The sequence below is a fragment of the Brachionichthys hirsutus genome, chromosome 5 (assembly GCF_040956055.1).
Source record: "Brachionichthys hirsutus isolate HB-005 chromosome 5, CSIRO-AGI_Bhir_v1, whole genome shotgun sequence".
Classification (NCBI taxonomy): domain Eukaryota; kingdom Metazoa; phylum Chordata; class Actinopteri; order Lophiiformes; family Brachionichthyidae; genus Brachionichthys; species Brachionichthys hirsutus.
The window spans coordinates 747,388-773,488 of NC_090901.1; the positions used below are offsets into that span (position 1 = coordinate 747,388).

Sequence of the window (26,101 nt, forward strand, 5' to 3'; positions counted from 1 at the left end):
GCAGACAAATCCAAGTCAGTGACCTTCAGTATTGGCTCAGGTGAAAATACTGTAATAAAAATAGGACCAAACAGATTGCATTGAGCTCCAGCAGTGGGGGCCGACACACAGGAAAAGTGTCTGGTGACTTTGAACACAACCTTCTTTCTTATCAAGACAGGTTAGCCAACAAGGCTCAGTGTGCAAACAGCCCAGAGCAAACAGCTTCAACAGCTCCACTCCCGGCAGAAAGCAAACACTTGATGTCTTTTCTTAACAGCTGTCCTTTGGACCCCAGAGTGCTTTGGTAAATCTAAGAAAGCCCCGTGTAATCAGGCCCCTCACTGACTGGGGCGAGTAACATTCCATTGAAGACAACAGTAAGATGTTAATCGTAGTCTAAACAAGACTAATACAAACAGGCTAACAAAATATAGAGGTAATTGAAATCATTTTACCTTGCATCGGTATCAAAGTAAGATGTTAACAGTGAATGAAAAAGCTTTCCTCTCTGCCCCCTCACTTGCTTCTGTCGTCATCTCAGCCCACAGAAGAACAAGGCACAGCTGGACACAGAACAATGTGTGACTGTGAGGGATACTTGGCCAAGCTGGGTCTGTCTGGCTGAGATCAACAACCACCTTCTGTCCGTCGTGTGGTTGTGTGTGTGCGTGCTCATGTCTTACTAATGCAGGATAACACAGAGTGGTGCCACAAATAAAACAAGCACGACAGGGAAAAGATTAACTAGAACTGTATTACAAAAAACAACTAGTTCTAAATAGTCAACCAACTGTATTACAAAAAACAACTAGTTCTAAATAGTCAACCAAATTCTCCTAGACATACAGTATTATGGTATGAAAGTATTTCCACAATAAATGTATTTATTTACTCATTGGTTTATTTTTAAATCCTTTTGATGAGTCTTTGTTCAGGAGCTGCTGTGGGTGAGTCCTTAAGCACAGTCATGGATGTCAGTCTGATTCGTCATCTCCTCTGGACCAGCTGTCCGGCACTAGCAAAGTTCTTGAGTCTAAACGTGGTGCCGGGGCTGCGTCGGCATCGTCGTTGAATTTGGGGTTTCTTGTCAGACGTCTTATTGAAGTCCTTTTGTGGAGGAGGGATAGGAATCGGCTTCCAGGGTATCGGATTGTAGAAACTGGGTGAAGGGCAGAATCTGTCATACGGACCTGCAAGAAAATACAAATACACACTGGTATATGCAAATACTGTATCAGCAAAATGCCTGAAACTAATAAGCATTTTGCTACGTTTAAATCTGTCTGAAACAAACATGAAAAAATGTCCTGGATAAAAAAAAAAAATTACATGAAAACCATTCATTCATTCATCTTCTGAACCGCGTTGTCACAAACAGGTTTATGAAACTCAGATCTTACTTTTTGGGTGAAATGACGAATTGGGACTGGGTCTGTTTTTTTCATTGGCCTTTAGCCATTCCTGGAACCTCATCTCTGCCCTCTGGCGGCGCTCCTCCTCTTGCTCCGCCTTAAGAGCGGATTCCTCCTGTCAATAAAGATAAGATCTATGAGCATTGAGTCTCTCTGCTTAGCAATAATAGCATTTAACATAAAGCTACTTTCAACAGTAGAAACATTTGAACAGGCCGCATTACCTTCTCCTTCTTCTCCACCTCTATTCTTTCTTGGTTCTTCTTCTGCACCCAGCTTTTGTACTTTTGCTGAGCTTTATGTTCAGTCTCCTTCTGTCTGTCCTGCTGCTTTTGTTTCTCCTCCTCCTCTTTACTCTGTTTTACAAGTTGTTTCTGCTTCTCCTGTGATTACAAGTACAAGGATTGAAAATAAAAGGCTTTTCACCAATGAATAATGACATGACTGAATCATTAAACGCATTTCTGAGTCCGCATGTTTTGGGGCTTTGTTTGTGCCGAGTCTGAAAAAGCAGTGGTTTGTTTACCTGTTGTTTTTTCATCTTCAGCCATTCCTGGATGCTCTTTTCCACAGCAATTTGTTTTTGCTTATGCGCTCGTTCTTGTTGATCGATGTTTTCTTTACGGATCAACTCCTAATTGAAAGGATGTAAAAAGATGTAGTAGAAGTAGTGGCAATAATAAATAATACTAACAATAATAGTGACATTATCATCATCATTACAACATGCATGCATGGAAGGAAGCAATTTAAGAATCAGTGAAGACATGACGAGTCTAAAAAGCAGAGTAAAGTACGCAGTACTGATCGATACAACGCAACTAAAGGCTATAATGTTATTAATGAGCTGTTGTTTGCCTCCTCTGCTTTCTTTTCAGATTTTAGACGGCCTTCCTTGGATTTGTTCAACAGCCACATTTCCCATGGACTAAGAGTAGGTGATCCTGCAGGCGCCGTCGTTGCATTCAGCATCTGCTCTGAAGGTGTTTTTGGCAGCTCACATCTTTAACAGAAAAACACATCCAATTCAAAATATTCTCCTTTGTACTTATATTTGTCTGGCTCATAAAGTACAGTCTGGAACACACGACTGTGTCTTCTTTCAAATGAACTTGGGTAGCTTGTGCCAGATGAAAACAACACTTTGTTCTTTATTAACATTTAAGGATTAATACTAATAGGCAATGCAGGAAAATATTAGCAACCAAAACAATTTGGAAAAGGGGAGAGAACAAATACCCACTTTCATTTGCAAATGTTTTAATGGAAAATACAAAAGCCTCCCATGACAAACCAAATCTGTTATGTTGAACCTTCTCAGTCTGGGCAGAATGATAAGAGATGTGTTTTAGCTTTATTTTGGGAGATGGAGTCCTACCTGATGGGAGACACGGTGACTCTGGAGTTATCCATCTGCCTTGCTGAAGTCAGTTGAGTTGGGCTGGACTCCTCATCACTGTCAAAACTGTCGTGATAGATTGGAGAAAGTAGAGAAAATGTATCTTCGTCTTCCGAGAGCGCCCCGGCGTCCAACACCTTGGACGTGTTGTGGCCTTGCTGGCTAGTTTTCAGAGGGGTCGAGCTGAAGCCCTTTGATCCAGAGGAAGGATAGTTGGGCAGCCTCCCTCCAGGCATGACGAGCCGATGTCTGAGACACAACGTCGACATGAAAACCTTTACAAAGACGTGCGTAAGTTTGATCTGTTGAATTATATTCACATGAGCAACTTCTCAACTGGTTACAAAGAGTCTGTGTTCTCATAGCAACGGCTTGTTTTCACGATTAGCCATTTGTCACTGGCGCTAACTGCAAACTTTTATAAGCTAACTTAGCTTAGCTTTAATATTATCCGACGTGCAAAGAGTTTTAATGATGTTTAGTATTCGTAACTCTATAGCTGCTCCCTAAAGCTGCTGCGATCTACCTTAGGATGTGGAGATGAAGAAATGCTTTGCAGTCGTGCTAGTAAACGCTGCGAGTTTCTGCCAAACAACTTCCCTTGTTACAGCACGCCCCGCCCCCCAAGCTACACGTGACGCGGTTTCCATAGTGACGCTCCGCACGCGCTCTGTTGTATTTCTTCTTTTGTAACCAGTCATACACATCAAAGATATATATGCTATATGTATTTTAATAATGATTGAAAAACGTAACACAATTAGATTACCTTTTTTTTTGTTATAAACAGCGACGTTTGCTTCATTCAAATACCAAATTACACCTTTGTTGAAATAATTCACCCATTTTTTAATAAATGAAGGCTGTCTCATCAGTGTCCCTTGACGCCATGTTAAATGTACAGTATTTTAACTTCACCGATTATGTATTTTTTTGTCTGTGAACGCACTTTGTGAATTTTATTTCTTGAAAGGTGCTATATAAATAAAGCATATTATTATTTTCATGAAATTGTTGTATACAGTATTTTGTTATAATTTTGATAACACGTACCGGTAGTTCTCAAAATATTTAATTAGTTAACTCTAGTTAGATAAAACTTTAAAACCTAGTAATTACAGAATGAGAAATTATGTTCCATTATTATGCAAGAAACAATTTGCATTTTAGATGATTGACAGAAATACCAATTTTAATAAATTTAAACGTTTTCAGTTAACCTGAGTCAATGAAACCCCTATCTGGAACACGGAAATAAACGAAAGCACGCGAGATTTGAGGCTAACGCGAGACTTCTGTGGTATCCAGGAGACGAGGGCAGGCTTCAGTCTCGTTCTCCACAAGGGAAGCCCAACGATGTGTTTCCCGTGCTGTGTTTAGCAGATAGCATTTCCCGATGGAGCTACCGGAGAAGATAAGAAGACGTTTAGATGACTTTTCTCGGAATGTTTTATTTGACGAGAGTCGGACTCTCACGAAGGGGAATGATGCGTTTCCGGCACACGGTAAACTCGGAGTGTAGCTGTAGGGTACGAATTAGCACATGTGTTAATGTTAGCTTTAGTTTTACTGCAGCTGTTTATCAGCTCATGTTTGTTCCGTTCTGTGTTTCAGACAAGCGGGTTCTGTCAAGTCTCCAACTCCAGATGTCTCTGTACTTTAACATGTGGTTCTTCCCCTGGTGGTGGATCTGTGAAACTGTGATGTTACACCTAAAGGTGAGAAAAAAGATCACTGACAGGAGGAAACTGATCATTTGTAAAAGTGGTCATGTTGAATTTTCCACACTGGTGCAAAAACATGGATAAGATAGTCTTTGTCTCTATCAGTTATATAAAAAAAAGTGGTAAATGTTGTCATTTCTATCAGTATCCTGCCTTGCCGGACTATTACAAGTTCATCCTCGTCACTATTCTCATCCTAATGACTCTGATAGAGGCCATTAGACTCTTTCTGGGCTATTCTGGGAACCTGCAAGAAAAGGTGATGCATCACTCACAAATGTTGAGGAACTATCAAGGGATTCAAAATGTACCACAATTTGTTCAGTTGTATGTACATATTATATTGTGGGTGGCACTGGTCAACACAACAGACACAAAAAGTGTCATTCAAACATTTGACTTAATAATGTGTGTTTGTGGAAGGTTCCGGAGTTGGCTGGGTTTTGGCTGCTGAGCATCCTGCTTCAGTTCCCGCTAATCCTGTTTCAGCTGTTCAACGAAGCGATTCTCATACAACCTCTGGAGAGAGGCGTTCACATCGTTCTCGCCATATTCGTTCTTACACAGGTAAGAAAACGTTCCTCTTATAGTCTTACTATTTCCAATTTGTTACGTTTGCATATGTGTCACATAGTGACAGTGTTTTCTGATATTTTGTGTCATTGATAAAAGTGCCTTGATTATTTTATTTCATTCGATACAGGTCCTCTCTGGTTTTCTGGCACTCCGGGACATGGTCAGATACACCCAAAGCCAATTTCAGCTTAGACAATTTGACTGAATTGTGCAGCTCTGCCATATCTCCAACATCTTGACAGCAGGATATGTACTTATTGTACTTATTGTACATGTTGCATGATCATTGACTAACAACAACAAAATCATGTCACTTTTTGTGTGACAGCTTTTTCCACTTTCGTCATTGAAGAGAAAACATTTGTACATATTTATTTCTGTTCCATTTCTTCACCCTGTATTTCATGGGATTGTGTAGTTTGTGTAGTGTTGATCTAAATAAAGTATTAAAAATAAGAGGCCTGTGTATCATTTATTAGGTATGTGACATATCAAAGGCATTATTGGTGTGATATTTTTCTTTTCATTGGTAAATCCTGTCCTTACTGTTATCTACACAACATGGTCATTGATGCCAACATAGCAAGCAAGGATTCCTATTGGACGATTACTAGAAAAATGAACACAAATTCAAATTACGTGAGAGGTAACAGTAATTTTATTTCAGCATAACTGCCGTTTAACTCTGGGATTCTAACAGAAATCATCTGAAATGTCACACCAGAAATACTACGCCGCACAGTGGGGCAGACTGAGATGACCTTGTGACAGCTGCCTCTGGTGGGGCTGTAACGATCTAACTTTCACCTCCGGAATGATTGCCACAATGTCTCATTTTGCTTCCCTGATGCCTGGTGAGGGTGTAACTCGGAGGCTGTGGAGTTCCTGTCTTTGTGAAGTCTGAAGGCTTCGACACAAGGGATAAAGTGAGTCAAATGAGTCTCATTCAAAGGTCGAGGCAGGAATCCCGCACTGTGATTTGATGGATAAATGGCACTACAGGTGCGAGGAAAGCGGGAGTGAAGTACTCCATTGTGTTTGAAAGAACTTACGCCTCTTCTCTGTGGTCTGCGCTTCTCGGTACAGGCACAAATAAACCCCTGCGTGATTCAGCCTCAGGTATCAGAGCTCTGGTTCCGCTCTCCAAGCGGAACACTTCTCAAACCCACTGAATAAATGACAAGACGAGGTGACAAAGGACAGGAGATGGGGTTAGCCAACAGGAACAAAGAAACAAGAAACCAATATTTAAACTATTTTCTGTTTCATCATTTCAATTTCAAAAGGGTCACTTTTTGCTGTATGTATTCCAGTGAGTACCTTTTTACATTTAATATGTGAACTTAAGGCACCTGAGGAATCTCCTTCCTGTTTTGTCGCGGTTGATTCTGCGTTGGCGATGGAAGACTCCTCAGGCACAAAGCAATGTTCTGAGACCTTGAAAGACTTTCTCTCCCTGTAAAGATGCTGGTTGTTGAACTTGTCCGTCTTGAAACTTGACAGCAAACACTTTGTTGGAACAATATCTGGAATCATCCTGAGATAAATGGCAAAAGAGATAAAAGCGCTGCTCCAGCTCAAGCACAAGTAGCACTTTAATAGGGTGAAGTGTGTTTGAGGTTTACCTGTGGGGCCCGCTGTGGGAATGTGGAAGTCCTGAAAGGGGGAGACGTTGCAGATTTGAAACGACTGAAAGGATGAATCTTTGGACTTTTGAAAATGAATTTACGTCTTTAAATGGTAAACCTCTGTAGACTTTATAGGAGAGGGAGGAATGACGGGCACAGGGAGACTGTTGCTGTTTGGAATGAATGAAATTTGTTGAAGGCAGAATGAGAGCTCTCAGGTGCAGCAGCTGAGAGGAGCATCTCCGCCGTCCCACGCCCCTCCCTGGGTCATCTGTAAAGAAAATCCAAACTCTGCTACATTGCCCTTACTGTAAAGGGTAGAAATACAAATGTCTTTGCATATTGCATAAAAAAAACAAATGCTGCAAAATACTTTACCAATATGATGATTAGACACTGAGATTGTGAGGACAGATTTGAAAGACAGAAACACCAAAATAAAGGTAACCTGTCTGAGGTGTCAAAGTCGTGTGCGTAGTCAGATATGGACTTGCTTTTGCCCCCCGATGGTGGCATACGGCTGTCATCTTGTCCTGACTGGCCTCCCCAGGGAGAGTAGTGGAAGGAGGGATCACAGCTTTTCTAAAGAGGCCGTTTATCTTCCCAAAGACAAACATATTATTAGTAACAAGTCAGGAAATATTCTCAAAACGCATTCGCGCTCTCTATTTTGTACCTGCCATTTTTTCCTGTGTTTTCCATGCGTCTCTCGCATGCTCTCTTGGACTGTGTTATCATGTGGAAAGTTGGACTCCTGCAAGGACCATCAGTTTCATTTAATGCCTGCAATGCATAAACCAGCAAAGGGTGTGTACAGTCGTGTCCCTTACAGTCGGCTGAAGGTTCATTTGCAGGACTTTAGGCTGTGTTTTATTTTTAACTCTGGTGGCCTGCAACGCGTTCCTGTCTTTACGGCTCCTCAAGCGTTTCTTCTTTCCCTTCAATGGAGTTTGCTATGGAGGAGAGCAGGCACATGAGAACAGAGAAGATTTTAAAGTAATTTTGTTTTTAAAAAGGAGCCCATTGCATCTTTTCATGAGGATTTATGTCACTGTGCCTCTGGATGGACACTGTGTGGCTGGCTCAGTAAATGAACTGGTAATCCATCAGAATCTGAGCTGTTCGACCCGCTGGTGCTGTGAAACAAATAAGAAATGTTGTCAAGCTGAATGTTATTTCATATCTCTCTCATTTTGCAATTGCATTTATAATAATTAATGATGTTGATGTTGAAATTGTTTCTCACCTGGTTTCCAAGTCAGACACAGAGATTTTGCAGTCAGTGCTCAAATCCTTGCCTATCCGCTCTCTGACCTGTTTTCTCAATATTGCTGTCAGCTCTGTAAGACAGTACATTGTCTGAAACATAAAACAAGGACACAAAACAAAAACCACAAAAAAAATTATTTATATAACACAGACATCAAATTCAAGCAGTAAAAGGAATTAGTACATATTTCTACATGTCCTACATTCAGTCAGACCGTCTGCCTCAGCTCTCACCTTTGTTGAATCAGGGTCACAATAATCCAGCAGGGTGTCACAAAAGTAAAAGCCAATGGACTTCAGGTCTCGAGTTGTGAAGTGTGTTCCTTTCCTGTCCCCTGACATCCAAACCGATGATAGAGCCTCATAAAAGGGGGATAAAATTCTCCACACAAACAGACTTTGAAAGACTGAACTCACCCAGAGTGGAGCCTCCAAAGGTGGCCTCCATAGTGTAGCTGTTTTTGATGCCAAGTCTCCACATGGTGACTCGTCCTGTTCCCTCTTTGCTCTTCTGCACCCGGAACTTGCAACTCTTAAAGGAGAACTGAGGAAGACGGTGATTCACATAAATGTTGTAGTTAAAATGTTGAGCATGGAAAAATGGAAACAGCAAATAAACAAGTAATTGTCACCACCTCTGGAATAAGAAGGGCTGATATAACAGATAGGAGACTGTTTAACAAGCTTTACCAGTAAACTGCCGGATTACAAGCTATGAAATGGGCCCAGAACAGGCCAAAAACATAAAACATTAAGTAGAACTTGTAAATGCAGTATTTCTAACAAGTCAACAAAACTGCTGAAACCACTATATTGTGAAGACAAAAATCAAAGTAACATAAATTTCACCTTATTAGTGGCATTCTTGCTCATCATTAGTGGATAGATTCTCTCGTGAGGCTTCAGTGAAGCGTTGCCTTGGCTGTTACAACCGTACATGAAGACATTGTTCTTGCGATTGTGGCCATGAAAGTCACAATAAAGAACTACATCTGTTTCAGCCACCAATCTGGAGAAAATACCCCAAGACAGGGACAGTTCATTCTCTTCAGAATAAATTGTATTTCATTTATTCATATTTATTTTATTTTCTATTTAAGGTTAAAAATGATAAATATACAAAGAAGAGATATGAGAGAAAGACGACTGGAAACACTTGATTATGGATAACACATAGATTTGACGTTCTGTACTACATAAATAAATGTTGTGATGTGTTTGCGTGTCTGTTCATGCATGTCCTGTCTCACCTTTCCACCATGTTCCGAGTGTGCCACACACAGGGAAAGGAATCCCTGAGTAATGTCTTGTAATTTCTGTTGAGATCCCTGCCAGCCAGAGAGCAGCGGTAATTACCCACAACCACACCGTCTGGATTCAGCATCGGCACCACCTTAAATAAAAAATTACTTCTTCCAACTGTATGGTATTATAGCATAAACTGCAGGGCAAACACATCAGAATTCAGTCATACAGTATCGCAAACTGAAATACATTGAGAGATTCATTGCATCAATAAAACTGATGTGATGAATTTGAGATCCCTCACTTTAAAGATGAAAGTGTCCCTGAGCAGCTGTGCATCCTCTGAGTCCCCAAGCAGGAAGTCAAGGAGCCCTTCCATCATCCAGGAGCCGTTGGTCTCTCCTGGGTGCACCCTGGCTGTCAGCACCACAACCTTCTTGGTCCTGTTCTCGACCTTTCCTCCACCCCGGGATGATATTGTTACCACATAAACAGCATTCCCCGCCAGACTGTGGCACAACACCCGCAGTTTACAGTACGACACAACCGCTGGGTTGGAGGAAATGCGCTGAAGGTAATGCTGCAGATGTGAGTAGGTGTAGGGGTAGCAGTGGGCCAAGTAGCAGGTGTCTGAATCAGAAGGGAACTGCAGGGTCCAGGTGAGGGAGTACAGGGCAACTGTGTCACTGGTTTTGCTCTTTGAGTTCTAAATAGAGACAAAATGGTTTAAAGAGAAAGCTGCAGATGGAATTTAGAATTTGTACTTCCTGGTACAGACCCTAACCCTAATGACTGAATATACTGTCAGCTATTATTTAAAGCAAAGCAAACATTTAGATTTTAGTACAGTGCACTTTCAAACCGTATTACGGAACGAATTATGCTCGAGAACCGAGGTTCCACTGTACTTTGGTTAGGACCATTTCCATTTCCCATACCTGATTGTCGTTGCGGTAGTACGTGATGTTGGAGCCAGTGCGATGCCATCCGACGCCTTTCTCCTCGGCAGCCCTCTCAGAATAGAGGAGTGGTCTCATACCCTGAGAATACAGGCTGCTGCTCTTCATCAGGTTGATAATAGTGAAGCGGAAGGTCACTCCAGCCTTCGTGTTCCTGACCCTGAAGTAAAACCACTGCGTGTGCTTTTTGGTATACATGTCCGTCTGCAGGGTGAGTTCATAGTCATAGATACCCCTGAACATGGAAAGATGATATGTAGGCATAGACCGTTGGATTTAAAATGTTTAAAACAACTAATCAGCAGATAGGACTCACACTTGCACAGCCTTCTGCAGATTTCCACTTTCAAAGCGTGACTCAAACTCAAGGGTGAAGTCTGTCTGATTGGCATCATAGGTGTAACTCTTAATGGGTCGCCTGCTTCCTCCAACACGGGAGCAGGAGAAAAAGGGGTGCTTAGTGGCTGCAATAATAAAAGAACAAAAGAAAATCAGCAGCATAAAAAGCACGGGTTTTCCGATTTTCAGAAGAATTTGCTGACATCACTGTGATGATGTAATGCATGTAACACAACACGGTTAGTGTGAGAGGTTACCTTGGTGAATGCAGTATACCACCTTCCCCCGCTCCTCTCCAGCCCCCATGGCTTTCCTCTCGTGTCCTGTGGACTGGTAGAAGGGCTCTGGCTCTGGGGGGTCCCACTCTACAACACACACACTGTTATTACCGGCAAAATCAACCACAAAAAGGTCAGACAAAGCATATGCTGTCTATTCTTTTCAATTGAATTAAATGCCAGAACTGATTAGAAAATTATCACATTGTCTCTTATTAATGTTTTATAGAATACCAACACATCTTTAGAATTGTGGTTGTAATACATCCGACATGTTTTTGTTCGACATCAGCGACATATCAAGCAACATACTGCTTTAATGTAATTACCTATGTGATGTACAGTGTCACTGATGACCTCACACTCAATGGGCCAACGGGGACGGGAGATAGACGGGAAGTTAACAAGGTCTGGCGGTGCCTTCAGGCTCAGAACAGGTCGGCCGGCATCAAAGTCTATGAGCAGCTGCCTGGTCCTCAGAGTCTGATTTAAGTTTATAGGCACTAATCACACAAGAGACGGGTCTTTACAAACTCAAAAGGTGACAATCTGTTATTTCAAATGAACATTTCAGCAACAGGCTACAAAAGTACAGTATATGCGTGTATCTTATCTTACACAGCTTCCTCCCTGCTGAGTCCTCCTCGCCTTCTTCTGTGTTTGAGTCATTGGTGTCTGATTTTTCCAACTGGTAGGTATTCCACCAATTCCTGATAGCAGAGACAGCCACAGAGGATGCCCTTTCTGCCTGATTGAAAAAAATGTAAGTCATCCTCAATATTGCATTGTGATCACCAAACCAAGACCGTAAAGGATTATGGCCTGAATCTACCCAGGTTTGTATCTGGATCAGAACTATGTAATTATCATAATTAAAATATTTCACATCATATCAGACAGTACAAACTCGATTCACAAACGCACTAATCTATGCTTTATTTTGTAACCTTTATACTAGAGAGCATACATCGATATCGATACCAGATTTCAGCCAATATTCTCACAAGGTCACGAAACTTATTCTAAACACTTATGGCATCTGAGGAAATCACGGTAGAGATTGATCATGTCATTTTAGCTTGAGATATCCTGAACTGAGATTCTTAGTGAACTTCCAGGGTGAGACAATAAAAGATTATGTTTGACCACACTCACATGGGGGGTCCTGGGGGTGGAAGTCCTCATGTTCATCCTTGCCCTCCCAGCGGATAAAAGAAAAGCGCCTTCTAAAACCTCTTTTGCCTTTCCGAAGTTACGACAAAAATGTGCAATCATCTAGCACGAATATAGATTTATGTTCAGGACGGAGCGCTGGTGTTTCTGAGAACTCTGAATTACTAACATTGTTAGGAAAACAGACTCAATGTTGTTACCACCATGCCGTAACCTGTCAATTAATATTAATCAATACCTACTGATATCAATTATTGTTACAAATTAGCGCAAGAAGCAAACTCGGCAGCCCGTTCGCGAAAAAAGAAAATCTCCCAGGACGTATGACGTTGCCAAGCAACCAACTTCCTCAACACTGTGGTTGCCATGGAGATGCCGTTCCTGGAATGTGAATCAAGTCGGTAGAAGTCTTTTACTTTTAACAAAAGCTTAAACCTGCTCCGAGTTTAATTTAGCAGTAAGTGATAGTTTTATACCTCAAAAATACCAACCCTAAAGATATATATAAAAAAAAAGGTGCGTGCAAGTTCATTTTGTTTTGCAACCCTGTTAAGCAGAAACTTCAGAATAAAATCAGTTAGTTTTACAGTCCATTGTGCATAATACAGGAATCGCACATTTGTGAGCAAGCATAGATCCACTCGGTTTATGAAGTCAAATATAGACATTACAGCCTTGCTGCTCATTTACGGTGGAGTATACAACCATGTCTGAAATCCAAGTAGACATTCAAATACAGTGTGAAGAGCAACTGGAGGCAAGAGGCAGCTTTGGAAAAAACAATTTAATACTTTTACAAAATGTACAAGTTCTGTTACATTGCTTCAAATTCCCAAAAACATGGTTTATCCAATTTTATATACACAGTTGTAAAAAGGCTCAATAAAATATACAATCCCTTCAAATATGGTATGATGGTCATTATTGTTGACTCTTAACAGTGGTACAGTAGTTGTAAATAACTCCAGAAATTTGGCACATTCACAAGAATGAAAATATTCTCCTCTGTCCAATGTAAGGGCTTCAACATGACAGCAACAATAAGGAAACCGAAAGATAATCCAAAAATCTATAAAATAAATCCTAAACTGGAGAATGATGCCATCATGGTAACTATCTTTAAAAAACCACACTGAAAATCAGGCCAAATGTTACGTGTTATTCATCATCTTCCGTTTCTTTACTCGATTGCGCCAGTCTTCAGGCAACACTTCAAAGTTGGCATTCTTTGAAGCTTTTCCTCTGTAGAAAAAAGTAAAAGTTACAAAACAAAGAACCGTGAGACTTAAATGATGAGTTTCTTTCTTCCTACGTCATTAACTGCTGCTGCTTCCACTCTTCGATGCCCTTCTTGTTGAGCTGATCTCTGTCCTCATCACTGGAGCTGCTCTTCTCCTCCTCATCCAGCTCCTTCTGGATGCTCTGCCACTTCTTCACCAGCGAAGGCATTTTGATCTTACTCTTCTTCGACTACAGAGACATTAAATACAATTTGCAAACATTATTTTTTGCTGTACATTTAATCATTACAATAGAAGAAAGGCTTGATGGCGTGGCTTTTCCCAAATATTAAAACAGCAGAAAAATCACTGACCTTGTCCTTTTTCATTTTCTTCGACTTGTCTGTGGGTAGCGCTTTGGCTGCAGGCGGTTCATTTGGTGGCTGGGATGGAGGCAGTGGTGGCTGAGGGGGTAGGGCAGGGACAGGAGGGGGAGGAGGCTCACAGGGGGCCAAAGGGGCAGCAACAGCAGCCATGCCCCAGTAGGCAGTTGCTGCAATAATGGAGGCTGCAGAAACACAGAAAACGTTACTTTACAGACATTCTACTTGGAGTCCCGAAGACATTTGTGTCCTTTCACTGGCGTGCCTTTTTCTCCATTTAACTTGTTTTCTGTCTTATTTCTTGTACATTGTTGCTCAGTGAGGAGGTTTTGTGATTATGAGACATCAATCCTCGTATCAAACCACGAATAACAATGCTATCAAGTGATCATTAGATTTTAAGTATCATTAATATATAATGTAACAGACGTTTAGTGCTGATATTTTACCTGCATTAACAGCAGGCTGGGTGTACAGAATGGGGCTGCTGCCAATAGTAATGGCTTTACTCAGTTGACCAGCTTTACGTTTCTGACCCCTCCCCAAAGCGCTCGGTGAGTCCGTAATCTATGAGAGTGACAAAAATATAGTTAGCAGCTGCACTCCTGTCGTATTCTGCATTTATTTGTGCAGAATTATCAATATGTACATGAATAAAAGTATGTTAAAACCATACATTTATGATCGTGCCTGGAGGCAATGGAGGCCTCGCACTCGGATCTTCTTCAGTTCCAGGGGCTGGAGGCTCCCCATCATTATCATCATCCATCTCCATCTCCACCTCCATTATCTCGCTATCACTGTCAGGAGGGGGAGGAGGTGGAGGTGGTGATCCTGGTGGGAGAGGAGGCGGGGAGGGGCAGTTGGGAGGTGGAGGGGGGCTATCGGGAAGAGGAGGTTGTGACGGGGACCAGAAGGACGATGTACTGGGCTGAGGGGGAGCCGGTGGTGCAGCAGAAGTAGAACATCCTGTTCAATTTAAAACACACACACACACACAAGCACATAACTATAGGACAACATTTTCTTTAGACAAGTTTGTCTCAGAGGTAGTAGTGGGCAAGACTAAACACTGACCGCTGCTCCCATCAGCAGATGCAGTTTTTGTATCGTCCTGGCCGGCCGTCTGTGCCTGGGTGTCTTCTCTGCCCTTCAAGTCCTCTGTCGGAAAATCCCACTGGGAGATATTTGTCCTGTCGTTCACATAGAAATATCGCCTGTGCTCTCTAAAAAAAAGTGGGACAACAGAGATAGAAGACAAGAGTCTAAGCGACTAAACTGACAACTGGCTGACAGGCTTAATAACCTGGGACAGTGGGGCAAAGTGGGCAGAAGTGTTGTGTGGACGGCTAACTTTAGCCATCCATGGGAGGAGCCAAATTAGTGTGGTTAGGGATGTGGATAGGGAACCCACCTTGGTGTCAAAAACAAATAAAGTAAAACAAATCATCTCTAGGTCCTGAAAGAAGCATACAGCAGCTCACACCGCGGTTGTCATATTTGTTCCATTTTAGACAACCATTCTCTCCCAGACAGAGGAAGACACCAGGAAGCATCGTTATCATCATCGGTCACCCGATAAGCAGCACATCTTCAACTTGTTTTACATCAGAAAACAGAAAGTAAAAAACAGGAAGACATATGAAATAGAGTAGGTCTGACCTGCTGGATTCCCGTCATTGCTCCATCTTCACCTTTTATTTGATGCGTGACACTCCTCGCTTCCAGGGCATCACTCAGTCAGCATTGCATTGCATTCTGGGGGGCGTAGTCCTGAAAAGTGCAAAGCTCTCCCACGCAACCAACCTTTTTACCGCACCCCCAACCCTTCCACTGACTTGACCCATGAAATACCCTCACAACCAAGGGCTCAGTAGTCTGTTACATGGAACGGTGGCTGGTATATTTAACAGGAAGCGGCTGGTCCAGGGTGGATGCTCCCTTACCAGCATGTGCAAGGCAGAGTGCCGGGACTGCATCTCAGAAACCCGAAGAGTCCGTTTCTGTTAAATATTTTGATCCTCTCGAACTGGTTAAGCTTCTCCCAATGTTTCTCAAGTCATGTTACAAAGTCTGCAACCTCAGCAATGAGGGGAGGGTGGCTGTAGTCACATGGTAAGATTGTTTGGGGGACGAGGGAGTTTAGAGATGTGAAAGGTAAGGAGCGCGTACCTGTCCCAGTGGCAGGACCAGCCTTTAGGGGTGGCGTTAAGTTCATAATATTTTATGTGTTCGGCAGCTTCCTGCAACTGGCGGCGAAGATAGGCCCCATTCAGAGCTCCCTCCCTCCAGTCAGCAATACGAGTCTGTGGGGAGAAGAGAAAAACAAAACGAAGGGAACAAAAGAATGAGTCAGAATGAATAGAAAGGGGCAAATAATTGAATTTTGTTTCCAGAATATGAATGAAAGTTTGATGCTATAATGAGATTTTTAAATATTAAGGACATGGCCACATGCAAAATGATAGGAAATTAATAGCATACTAAATTAAGCTTTAAATATTTTAAAGTCCCACTGCGATAGCTCCAACTGAAAGAAAGTGTTAAAATATATATATTTTTAACCAGTTTAGAAACGGAACATCTTCTTACCTCAGTTTGTAGCAGAAGCAACTGAAAGTTGGAGATGGCTTTTTTGTTTATCCCAAGGAACTCCATCTTGCTGGTTAACGTGTTAGCCAGTTGTCCAATCTGAAACTGAATGTTTTAAATCAAACGGATATCTTTCTCCGGCCGTTTCACTGATTCTAGTTAATAATACTGTGGTTAACCACGAGCGATGGCATGAACAGATACAAGCGGCGCTGGGGTGCAAATATTCCCAGATCCTCGAGTTCCACAAAATGCTATTGTTTTTTTCAAACAATGTACCACCGAGTCATTCCCTGCCGTATCATGAATGTATAGTAGTACTGTATAGTAGTGCTGTACAGTGACTGGCATCTCACAGGAAACATATGTCTGTATATCATGAAACTACTGCAAACTTGAGTAATACATAATAATATACCTTCAACTCCGGCGTTTCCACTTTGAGCTCTGGCGTTTCCACTTGCTCGATTGGCTTTGAAACGGTTTTCTCTTCATTCATTTCATCTTCCTTGTCTTCTCCTTCAACAACAGTCTCCAGGACCTTCAAAGATACTACAAGACAAATGCATTAATTATACAGACTATTAATGCGAGCCACCTTCCAATAGCGCCTCTGTATTTATCGTGACCCACCCATCTCTGTGTTGTCCTGCAGGTCCGAGCCTCTGCTGTTTGAGTCGGGACTGGAAGGAGAGGGGAAAACCGCTTTCCACCGGTTTTTCTTCACCAAAACTCCACGAGAAAGAGAGGCTTCTTGGCTCGTCTCAGAACTAGGACTGGAGCCCCCTGCGCTTCCATCACCTTCCTCCAGTGCCCGCAGCTCAGCCTTAGAATTAGACACCATGTTAGTCCCAAGTCTCATTAAAACTAAAAAGCGCACTCTTAACACACATCTTGACAAAGTCATACACATCCGCTTAGCTTGCGTTACGCAAACTTTGTAACGGTGGGGCATTACAAAGTTTGACCAGTGCAATGTTTTTTTTTTTCCAGTTTAAAAACATAATTAATGTTAACAAAAGCTACAAATTCTGGAGCCATTTACGTCGATCTTGTTCAGACTGTGTGACAATCTTTTACAAGTTCACTCCAGTAGTTTGTGATTACCCCACATCGGTGAAAACTTAATCTATTAAGATGGGGGAGGATTTTCCTTCCAATTTTGAAATAGCATTCCCGTGTCCTAACAAATACAAAAATAACAACCCACATACAAATTGAAAGTAAACTCCACCAGTAATAAAAGTTGTACATGGACGCCCACCTTTTTCCTTTCCAGAGCCAGTTCCAGTTCCACTGTGTCCTCCTCTGCCTCCTCAGCATCTGAGTTTTCTCTCGATTGCTTCTTGATGCAAAGCTCTTTTTGAACACTGGGCAACGAGTCTGGCTCCTGTGGCGGTGTAGACGGCGATCCGGCAGGGTGAGAGCCCTCTCCATCTGGTTCCTGACTGTTCTCAGGCTCATCTAAACATTTAATCAGTTTCTTTCTCCATTTTTCTTCTGCTTCCTTTACTTCAGAGGGAATTAACGGACCAAGCAAAGATGCAGCCACCCCACGGCACTCCTCCTCTTCACTTGTGAGGCCAACAACACTCTCAATAACCTCCTTTTAGAAAAAACATGAGGGTGGTGCATTAATACACAGAATAAGAATAAAACCACAAAGTCATGCAGATTCACATTTTTTGAAGACTTATAAGTAAACATGCCTTCACTTTAGCCTCTTTCACCAACACTGGTGCTGCAGCAGATGCATTTTCCTCTGCGTGATATCCTGCTCGTGCTGTTCCATTTCCATTGACACTGGAGCTAGAAAAAACACAAGGATCCATATAATAATTTGTGCGCTTTAAACAAATAAAAAATATTTGTGCTTCAGCCCATTTAAATAGAGTGCTTCTATCACTGTTGTGATTAAGTCACGGTCCGTTTCTCCTACCTGTTGGCGCACTGCTCCAAGCTTTGCACCTGATGAGCTAGATAGTGTGGCAGCTGCCAGGACACCTCATTGGTCTGTGTGTTCCAGTAGTAATAGCAGCCAGAATTATCATCCCATACCTCCTGCCAGTCACCCATCTCTACACCAACTGCATAAGAAAATACAAGATGCTTCAAAACACAAACCGCAGAAATTATTTTAACGCTGTGAAATTGTGTTAACTTGTGCGTGTAACCTACATGCCCCTGCAAAAATCAGTATGACATCCTCAATTATTTTAGTAAGCCTACATTAATATATATTGTTCTGGATACAAGTTCTAGAGAAGATTATCAGCCTTTAGATTCACTTTGAAAATCATATTTCCTTCCTAAAGTATTTAATGAACCATTGTTCATCGAGTGGAGACATCAAGACACTCGCGAGAAACATAGAACAAACAATTACCTCCAGCGAGGGAGTACTGAGTATTGTACTCAAAGTCTGTGTTCTGTTGATTCGGTTCTTCATGGGCAGCTGGCTGCTGAACATTAACTACAGGTCTGGAAGGGTCAGCAGTCGGGACTGAAGACCGACAGGAAGAATCCTCTGAACTTGGCTGAGTAGTGATTGCATCAATTTCCTACAGTTGGAAGATGGCAAAACAAATTTTCTTTTTAGAATTAAAAATAAAAATGCATTGAAGGAATGTACTATCTTGTTCCAAGCACTAGTTCAATTTCCATACATTTGTTTTTATTAAGAAAAACAGATTCACTGATTTTTAAAGCTGAAAAACAAAGTCCACCAGTCTACATTGTACTCGCCAAAATGACTGGAGAAACTTAGACTAGTTTCAGTCCACAACCAGGTACTATGTTGTCCAATCATTTTTAACGAGCACTAAATACTTTTTTTGTATGGCCTGTTATCTCTCTCTTATTTAAACAAAATAATGAATACCGGTACTTGCTTTTATGCTTCCAAGTACACTTGTCATTCTAACCCCAAGTACCATTTTATTTCAACCACTCAGAGTCCAACCAAGAACATGCCTTATTGTTTAGGTTAGAATCAGACAAATACAAAAGTTTCTTTATTATGCACCTAAATTACATATACAACAACTGCCTTCTGTGTTAAAAACAAGTCAGTCAAAAATTTGGACTTGGAAACTGTGTCCAAACATATGAATGGCACCAGATGCTATCCTACAGCCTAAACCAGTTACCAAACCTTTTAGAATAAAGGACCTTGATTGGTGTAACTTGGACCATATCTGCAAACCTAATGATTCCCCTTTTCCATGACAGATCATGCATTAACAGAACACCAGCTCATAATCCATTGACCCAAACTTTAAGATTATAACATACTAAAAATACTCACCGCCATGAAATTAGCCAATGTGCTGTCGATGTCAGCAGACTTGTGCTGAGAATTTGCAGCTGAACAGCGAGATTCTGCTGCTTCCTCCTCATCGCTATCATCATAGGCTCCAAGCAAGGACAATCCCTCTGCAGGGAAAGACAAAATGGCAATCTGTTCTTTTTACCATTGTCTGACAAACACAAGCAGACGTACATGCACGGTCATGCACGTTACCTGTAGCCTTTACGGCTGGCGTCTTTGTGATTGTGCGCATTTCTCTCACGAATCTGTGACCATCACCATCCTGTTCGTCTGAAAAGCGTCAAATAAGATGCTAACTTTTAGCTTTAGCTTGCTAAAGCATGTTAGCAGTACAATTAGCCACACGCATTAACATGCGTGCACCGATTTAAAACTTGAGGCTAACAAAGGTTGTTAAATCATACGGGCGCTATTACGTGTTTAAGTGAAATATAACGGTATTTGTACTATGATATTACTTTATGTTTGAGTCGAGTGGTCAATTCAAGTACACAAAGCTCATTTTGGCAGACACACAAAAAGTACTAGCTTGCTAACAAATAGCTTACCGCACTAGCTGATAGCGTCTGGTCGATTAATTCAATAAAAAATAAAAACAGTTAGCTGATCCTTAGCTATTCATTAGTATCTTATTCAACTCGGTAGCTCAATTTGGTTGAGCGAATCGAGTTTTTACCAGATAAGCCAATTCTTTCCACCCCGAGTATTTATCATTAGTCCGCCGTTGTTAGCAAATTACCGTCAGATCCAGAGGGTGTACCGCCACCTTCTACAGCATTCCCACCGCGAAGCGCAGGAGGGGAAAGCTGCAGGATAGTTCTTCGACCAACCGCTCCTGAAATAGGGCGACTTTTCTTGCCCATTTCTGTGTATCTGCGTGCGGGCCTACTCCCGTCCCAAAAGGTAATTTTCGCAGTTCTGCTCTGCCGCCTCACGAATTTACAAATACTACTATGGCGACGCCACTCCACGTCCTACAACGAATCAGATTGGCGTAGCCCAAACCAATCATCACCCGCCCACAGCTAAATCTCACCAACCCAAACAACCAAGCTAACAAATGCCACCCAATCAGAGGCAAAGTAGGATGGGTCACATCCTTATCGTAGTGGGACTCAAAACGCATCTCCCGCTTTACACGCGTAAAAGGCGGTATTAGCTTCCGGGTCACAAGGTTATGTTTTGCGGGTCGGAGCAGCTATTTTGGAACGCTAGCTAAGTTGCTAAAGAGCTTAGGGATAGGGACTCGCCGAGTAGGGTTAAAGAAAACGCTCAGCCATAAGCGATACATTTTTTCTTGCTGTTTTGAGTATCTGAGATTATGAACCAGATTAAATAGCCGAAAACGCTAAAATTTGCGCCTTAAAACTAAGTTTGTATGCGTTTTACCTTTCGTCGGATACACGTGAGTGGGCAAAAATAAGCGATTAACCGGTTTCTAACGGGAGCCGCCCACTTATTCTACATGGATATACTCCGGACGAATCAGCAGTCTTTAGGGCTGGAAGGAGGAACAGCGGCCCAGATCAGGAACAGAAGCGCGGTGTCTCCTGGATCAGACGCAACTGGAGTTGCAATGGGGCCGGTTCTGTACTGGCTACAGGATGTGGCGTCTGTGACACTCCTGAAAACTCGGCGGACTTTATTTCAGGCTTGCATCCTCCTATGTGTCCTTGTTCTCCTTCTTTGGGTGTCCATCTTTCTTTACGGGAGCTTCTATTACTCCTATATGCCCACGGTGAGCTTCTCCACGCCTGTGCATTTCTACTACACCTCTGATTGTGATGCTTCAGAGTCGGCGCTATGTTCATTCCCCACCGCCAACATCTCCTTCATGAAGAATCAGAAGAACCAGGTGCTGGCTTTCGGTCAGCCTTACCGAATATCCTTGGAGCTGGAGATGCCAGAGTCTCCAGTGAATGAACTGTTGGGTATGTTTATGGTCAAGATGTGTTCTTATACCACAGGTGGGAAGATCGTCTCGACGGTGGGGCGATCTGCGATGCTTCATTACCGCTCCAGCATGCTGCAGAGCCTCAGTACTTTAGTGTTCTCTCCTTTCCTTCTGACGGGGATGGCTGAGCAGAAGCAGCTCATAGAAATTGAGCTCTTCTCAGAGTACAAGGCAAATTCTTATCAACCCACTATTGGTGCAGTCATTGAGATCCAGTCCAAGCGAGTGCAGATCTACTCATCTCAGCTCCGTATCCATGCCTACTTTACTGGTATACGATATGTTTTGTACAACTTCCCCCTGACCTCTGCCGTGATTGGAGTGGCCACTAACTTGGCGTTCCTCAGCGTCATTGTGCTGTTCAGCTACCTGCAGTTCATATGGGGTGGGCTGTGGCCTCCAAATCAAGTTAGAGTCCAGGTCATGATGGGAGAAAACACCCGCATGCAGCAGAGGAGAGAGGAGGTTCGTAAGCGCATGGAGAGGGACCGCTCACAGAAAGAACTCGATGCTCCTAAAGTGATTGGACCTGTGAATACAGCATCTGATTTTGAGGGAAATGAAATGGAGTCTTCATCAGAAAAGTCCTCAGTCATTCCTGAAGCTTCTGTGGCTCCTGTTCCGGACATAAAAGAGGACGAGTCTGCTGACTTGAGCACAGAGGGCACGGAGCAGACCGAGAGTGTTGCGTTGGATACGAGCCAGCTGTCCCAGCAGCAGGGCGAGACGACGCTCAGACAGAGGTCTGGACCGTGGATGAGCCTGTGAACCAGTGTTGACGTGCCGCAGCGTCTCATCCATCTTGAGCAGTTATTGACACAATTTGGCAGATACTGTGTGTCCACTGTTTGAATTGGCCTTAAATACAGATGCATGAAAATGTAATACCGGTTTTGTTTATGCTAGCTAACTACTGTACACAGTTAATTGTTTTGTCTTGAATGTGCTTACCTCGTTTTAACTGACCTCTGCTCATGATTTCGGTTCATTGTCTGCTCAGTGTGAAGCCTAAAAGGAGACAGCCCTTCTACAGTCTTACATTTATACCATCTGAATTTTTATTGATGCTCATCACAGGAGAAAGTACATTCCTGTTCTTGCTTTCTCCAGTATACAACTGTGCTTCATAACCTTCTAGAGGATCAACACAAATAAGCCATGTGATAATTTACTCTCAGGCTGTCTCAGATCAATTAGATTTGGAAAATGGGACTTGAAGAGTTTCTTTGTGTTTAATAGGTTCCTAGAAAAAAACGATGTAATGTGTCCGGCTTGAGGGACACGAGCCATTTGTTGGTTGTTCCTCTTGGAAATGGAGACATTCTGTTTCTGTGTAATGGGTCAGAGGCATGGTTGGAGCTTTTACAAAGTAGGCTTTCACTCCCACTCATCTTTGTATTCAATGTCTGTTACAGTTCACGCTCACTTTAATGTTGTGATCCCCCCCTTCCTTACAACAATGCACCAAGATATTTTAGATGAGTCTTTTAAGTAATGCAAGGTTGTTAAAACCTATAAGTCTGTTAACTCAACATGATTGTATGTCATGTAAGAAACTTACAGTTTAAGGAGGATGAGTTAAGGTTCTGAAGTTCTTGCTGGATGTAAGAGCTAGAAGTTAGGTTGGTTAGGAAAGGGTGTTAAATGACTTTGTATTTAACCTATAATTAAATGGTACTTGGCAGTTAAGTATCCCTGTGAAAGGATTTCCTCAAACTGTGCCAGGGTGTGTGTCGGGGTTTGTCCTATAATGTATCATTAACTTCTGCAGGTATAATCTGTCGTCTTTGAGTCTGTACTGCAGGACATTCATTGTAAATACCCCATGTTATTTATATGCATATGCATTAAATGAAAATTCAGTGTGTAAGCTTCCTCACACAGTGGTACACTCATTTGTCTTTATTGTGTCCCAAAAAAAAAGTGACATCCTATGTAACTTAAACTATCAATATTGTTGTCTGTAGACAAGGCAAATTATTTTTACACTTAAAAAATACACTATACAGTATATACAACCAGCATTATTGAAATATTGCTAATCTTCAATGACTTTTAAACTAAAAATGATGCCAATGTGATTCCAAATTCTGGAGTACCCTCAGGATCGATACTTTGCAGTTCAGGCTCCTCTGTTGTGGAACAACCTGAGCAGGAAACTCCAGCTGACAGTACCTTCTTTAACAAGAATTATTTAACCATAACTTTATTTAAACAGTACATTTCACAAACTAAATTCTTACTTGCTTTAAAACCAAGTTATATATAGTAATTATATAGAATAAAAGAAATACCACTGCTACTAATACCAGTGATCATACATCCGAGGAAGTGACATCACAAAGAACTTGTATAAAGCAGTTTGTTGAGCTTGTTAGTCTAGTTTAAGAACCATTGAAGTGCACACCTACGTAACTGACGCTTTGTGGCTCTAACTCCTGACAGGTAGGTCATAAACAACATGCGATTGCACTGGTTGAGCAGGTAAAACAACTGTTCTAATGTGCTTAAATATTTTCTAATTAGCACATAAATTCAGAAAGTAGCACAAAGTAAATCTGTGTATCATTGTAAAATAATACACAGTGGAGTGAAGTGTAATCTTGTTTATAGGATATTTTGTTTTACTGTTTGATCAGAACCTCATAGTGATGATATTAAGTCCCATTAGCCATCTTTATGCAAAGCCACAGTCCCAATCTAACAGATCAATTATGCATTAGTCTGGATAAGGAGCACGCTAATACACTTTAATCATCCATCATGGGTACCAAAAACCTCACTGTAACTGGAACAAAGATCAGTATAGTTTTCTCCATGATGGTACTAGGAGGTAAAATGAAATATTTGGATGTTGATGCTGCCATCTAACAGTGTTTGTTGACGTAATGGTTATAATCCTTTTCATGTTTCATCAATATTTTCATCTCCTGTCATCATTTTATGAAATAAAATAACCCACAGTTTAGCCTCAGCAACAACGAACCACATTGTCAATTTAGAAAAGTATGAATGCATTACTGCCCTATAGCCATACCACTAATATTGATCATACATGCTTACATATGCAAAATGCTTTTCGCTACCATTTTGATTCAGAGATACTATTTGTAAAATTCAGTAAAATTCTCAGGATGTAATTCAAAATTGAAAAAAATGAAATAGTTTAAATATTTGGTGAATCTGGTGAAACCCAGTTTACAATATCACAATTCTTTCAACTGAGATATAAAATTATGAAATTTAAATTGGACACTAACATTCAACTATTGCAAGTAAACAGACATGGTAAACATTTTTAATTATCATCCAGGCTGTTTTTTTTTATTATTCTTTGTGTTATTAAAGCTCATATGACTTTCCCCATATGTGGACCAACCCTCGGCCTGATTGCCAACACGCCACTCCACTCTAAAAGTCCCTCTTGAATGTCATCCCGTACTTCCAGGCCTCGCCACAGCTGAAGGTCACCTTGTGCTTTGACCCTAAACATTGTGCTCCTCCTCAGATTGTGCTTCTGTGACTTCTGCTGTAATCTCGCTCGCTGCTTTCGACCCATCATCTTCCTGTTCATCATTCAAGCTCTCCGCCCAGCGCCCAACTCTCCTGACTCCCTCAGCAACTGCTGGCGCATTAACACAGGGGTTGTGGTCATAGATAACAAGTTTCAATCCCTCCATGTGAGACAGGACTGGGAAACGGCGTATTTTGTTCCGATCCACGTCGACTACAGCTAAAAAATGCATTTCAAGCAGCACTGGTGGAAACTCTGCAAGGTGGTTCCCTGCAAGCCAAATACTTTTCAGTTCCTCCAGCATGCTGAGCTCTATCGGTAAACTCTGTATCTGGTTATAACCGAGATGAAGTGTCTTGAGATTAGGGAGCTCGCAAACCACCTTGGGAAAAACAGTGAAGTAATTAGTCTCCAGCCACAGAGTACTAAGTTCCTTCAGCTCTCTCAGTTCTCTGGGGAGGTGGTAAAGTCTGTTGTTACTCAGGTAAAGGATGCTGAGCTGGGGCAGCCTGCAAACGGCTGCAGGGAGCTCTTCAAAGCAGTTGAAGTCGAGGGCCAGGAGCTGCAGCTTCTTCAGGCTCTCTATTGCAGCTGGCAAACTACTGAGATTATTGTTACTCAGGTAGAGCTTCACCAGCTCATCGAAGGCACAGACAGCAACAGGTAGCCGACGCAGCTGCCGGCTGCTCAAGTCCAGGGTCCGATCAAGTGGCATCTCCATCAGGTCCCCCACTAAGTAGCGCTGGCAGCGCTCTGAGGGAATGAAGGCTATGATGCTGCGCATGGTGTTGCCCATCTTGCTCACTGTCTGAGACGCGTTGTTGGTGACTTCAACGGGATCCCATTAATGCTCCTCCACTGCCCCGCTGGAGAATATTTCTTTAATAATGGACAAAACATTTACTTTGTAGCAGTGTGTTGTACTTCTTTTGTCTTACTACAATATGAAGCTGCACATAGCAGTAATTACATAGTTATTACAGAGAAGAATAGTGTTTAGAGTGGTCTGATGAGCTAATTAATGTTGAAATAATCATCACCAAAAAAGTAGAAAGCATAACAGGCATGAAGATACTAACAAGAGTTTAAAATTAAAAAAAATAAAATACCTACTTTACAATGT

At 41.9% G+C, this 26,101-nt stretch overlaps 6 protein-coding genes across 6 annotated transcripts; 2 read left to right on the plus strand and 4 right to left on the minus strand.

Moving 5' to 3' along the window:
- Window positions 1-969: 969 nt before the first annotated feature.
- Window positions 970-3,029, minus strand: LOC137894365 (coiled-coil domain-containing protein 34-like). The gene is made up of 6 exons (XM_068739846.1): window positions 2,773-3,029; window positions 2,253-2,397; window positions 1,921-2,028; window positions 1,619-1,777; window positions 1,383-1,509; window positions 970-1,172 (listed from the first exon to the last, which is right to left on the minus strand). The coding sequence occupies exons 1-6, from the start codon at window positions 3,027-3,029 to the stop codon at window positions 970-972; spliced, it is 999 nt and encodes a 332-aa protein (XP_068595947.1).
- A 1,160-nt stretch (window positions 3,030-4,189) lies between these two features.
- tmem17 (transmembrane protein 17) lies at window positions 4,190-5,298 on the plus strand. The gene is made up of 5 exons (XM_068739182.1): window positions 4,190-4,298; window positions 4,408-4,511; window positions 4,663-4,776; window positions 4,941-5,084; window positions 5,221-5,298. Exons 1-5 carry the CDS (start codon window positions 4,190-4,192, stop codon window positions 5,296-5,298), a joined length of 549 nt encoding a protein of 182 aa, XP_068595283.1.
- A 1,327-nt stretch (window positions 5,299-6,625) lies between these two features.
- agbl2 (AGBL carboxypeptidase 2) lies at window positions 6,626-12,002 on the minus strand. Its single transcript, XM_068739863.1, has 18 exons — window positions 11,967-12,002; window positions 11,430-11,559; window positions 11,141-11,314; window positions 10,791-10,898; window positions 10,511-10,658; window positions 10,174-10,429; window positions 9,540-9,941; window positions 9,241-9,383; window positions 8,840-8,999; window positions 8,408-8,534; window positions 8,225-8,325; window positions 7,968-8,080; window positions 7,779-7,857; window positions 7,552-7,674; window positions 7,398-7,475; window positions 7,240-7,320; window positions 6,719-6,749; window positions 6,626-6,630 (listed from the first exon to the last, which is right to left on the minus strand). The coding sequence occupies exons 1-18, from the start codon at window positions 12,000-12,002 to the stop codon at window positions 6,626-6,628; spliced, it is 2,295 nt and encodes a 764-aa protein (XP_068595964.1).
- Window positions 12,003-12,762: 760 nt separating this feature from the next.
- fnbp4 (formin binding protein 4) lies at window positions 12,763-20,373 on the minus strand. The gene is made up of 17 exons (XM_068739217.1): window positions 20,250-20,373; window positions 19,703-19,780; window positions 19,487-19,614; window positions 18,566-18,740; window positions 18,119-18,266; window positions 17,889-17,988; window positions 17,444-17,785; window positions 16,813-17,005; window positions 16,598-16,731; window positions 16,180-16,284; window positions 15,760-15,893; window positions 14,665-14,813; window positions 14,264-14,556; window positions 14,037-14,154; window positions 13,579-13,772; window positions 13,297-13,454; window positions 12,763-13,226 (listed from the first exon to the last, which is right to left on the minus strand). Exons 1-17 carry the CDS (start codon window positions 20,371-20,373, stop codon window positions 13,136-13,138), a joined length of 2,664 nt encoding a protein of 887 aa, XP_068595318.1. The 3' UTR covers window positions 12,763-13,135.
- Window positions 20,374-20,975: 602 nt separating this feature from the next.
- LOC137894093 (seipin-like) lies at window positions 20,976-23,339 on the plus strand. Its single transcript, XM_068739562.1, has one exon. It carries the CDS (start codon window positions 20,976-20,978, stop codon window positions 22,230-22,232), a length of 1,257 nt encoding a protein of 418 aa, XP_068595663.1. The 3' UTR covers window positions 22,233-23,339.
- Window positions 23,340-24,949: 1,610 nt separating this feature from the next.
- lrrc10 (leucine rich repeat containing 10) lies at window positions 24,950-25,774 on the minus strand. Its single transcript, XM_068739830.1, has one exon. It carries the CDS (start codon window positions 25,772-25,774, stop codon window positions 24,950-24,952), a length of 825 nt encoding a protein of 274 aa, XP_068595931.1.
- Between the last annotated feature and the right edge of the window lie 327 nt (window positions 25,775-26,101).

Coding starts and splice junctions, on each gene's coding strand:
- agbl2 (XM_068739863.1), bottom strand. CDS start 12,002: ATGAACATGAGGACTTCCACCCCCAGGACCCCCCAT. Junction 9,384..9,539: donor GGGACACTTTCATCTTTAAA/GTGAGGGATCTC, acceptor TTTTTATTTAAG/GTGGTGCCGATGCTGAATCC. Junction 6,750..7,239: donor GTCAGGACAAGATGACAGCC/GTATGCCACCAT, acceptor TCCCCCTTTCAG/GACTTCCACATTCCCACAGC.
- LOC137894365 (XM_068739846.1), bottom strand. CDS start 3,029: ATGCCTGGAGGGAGGCTGCCCAACTATCCTTCCTCTGGATCAAAGGGC. Junction 2,398..2,772: donor GTCACCGTGTCTCCCATCAG/GTAGGACTCCAT, acceptor TTTCTGTTAAAG/ATGTGAGCTGCCAAAAACAC. Junction 2,029..2,252: donor CTGAAAAGAAAGCAGAGGAG/GCAAACAACAGC, acceptor CCTTTCAATTAG/GAGTTGATCCGTAAAGAAAA.
- LOC137894093 (XM_068739562.1), top strand. CDS start 20,976: ATGGATATACTCCGGACGAATCAGCAGTCTTTAGGGCTGGAAGGAGGA.
- fnbp4 (XM_068739217.1), bottom strand. CDS start 20,373: ATGGGCAAGAAAAGTCGCCCTATTTCAGGAGCGGTTGGTCGAAGAACT. Junction 16,732..16,812: donor GCAGGACAACACAGAGATGG/GTGGGTCACGAT, acceptor TTTGTCTTGTAG/TATCTTTGAAGGTCCTGGAG. Junction 13,227..13,296: donor AAGCAGCAGCAGTTAATGAC/GTAGGAAGAAAG, acceptor TTTTTTCTACAG/AGGAAAAGCTTCAAAGAATG.
- lrrc10 (XM_068739830.1), bottom strand. CDS start 25,774: ATGGGCAACACCATGCGCAGCATCATAGCCTTCATTCCCTCAGAGCGC.
- tmem17 (XM_068739182.1), top strand. CDS start 4,190: ATGGAGCTACCGGAGAAGATAAGAAGACGTTTAGATGACTTTTCTCGG. Junction 4,512..4,662: donor CTGTGATGTTACACCTAAAG/GTGAGAAAAAAG, acceptor CATTTCTATCAG/TATCCTGCCTTGCCGGACTA. Junction 4,777..4,940: donor CTGGGAACCTGCAAGAAAAG/GTGATGCATCAC, acceptor TGTTTGTGGAAG/GTTCCGGAGTTGGCTGGGTT.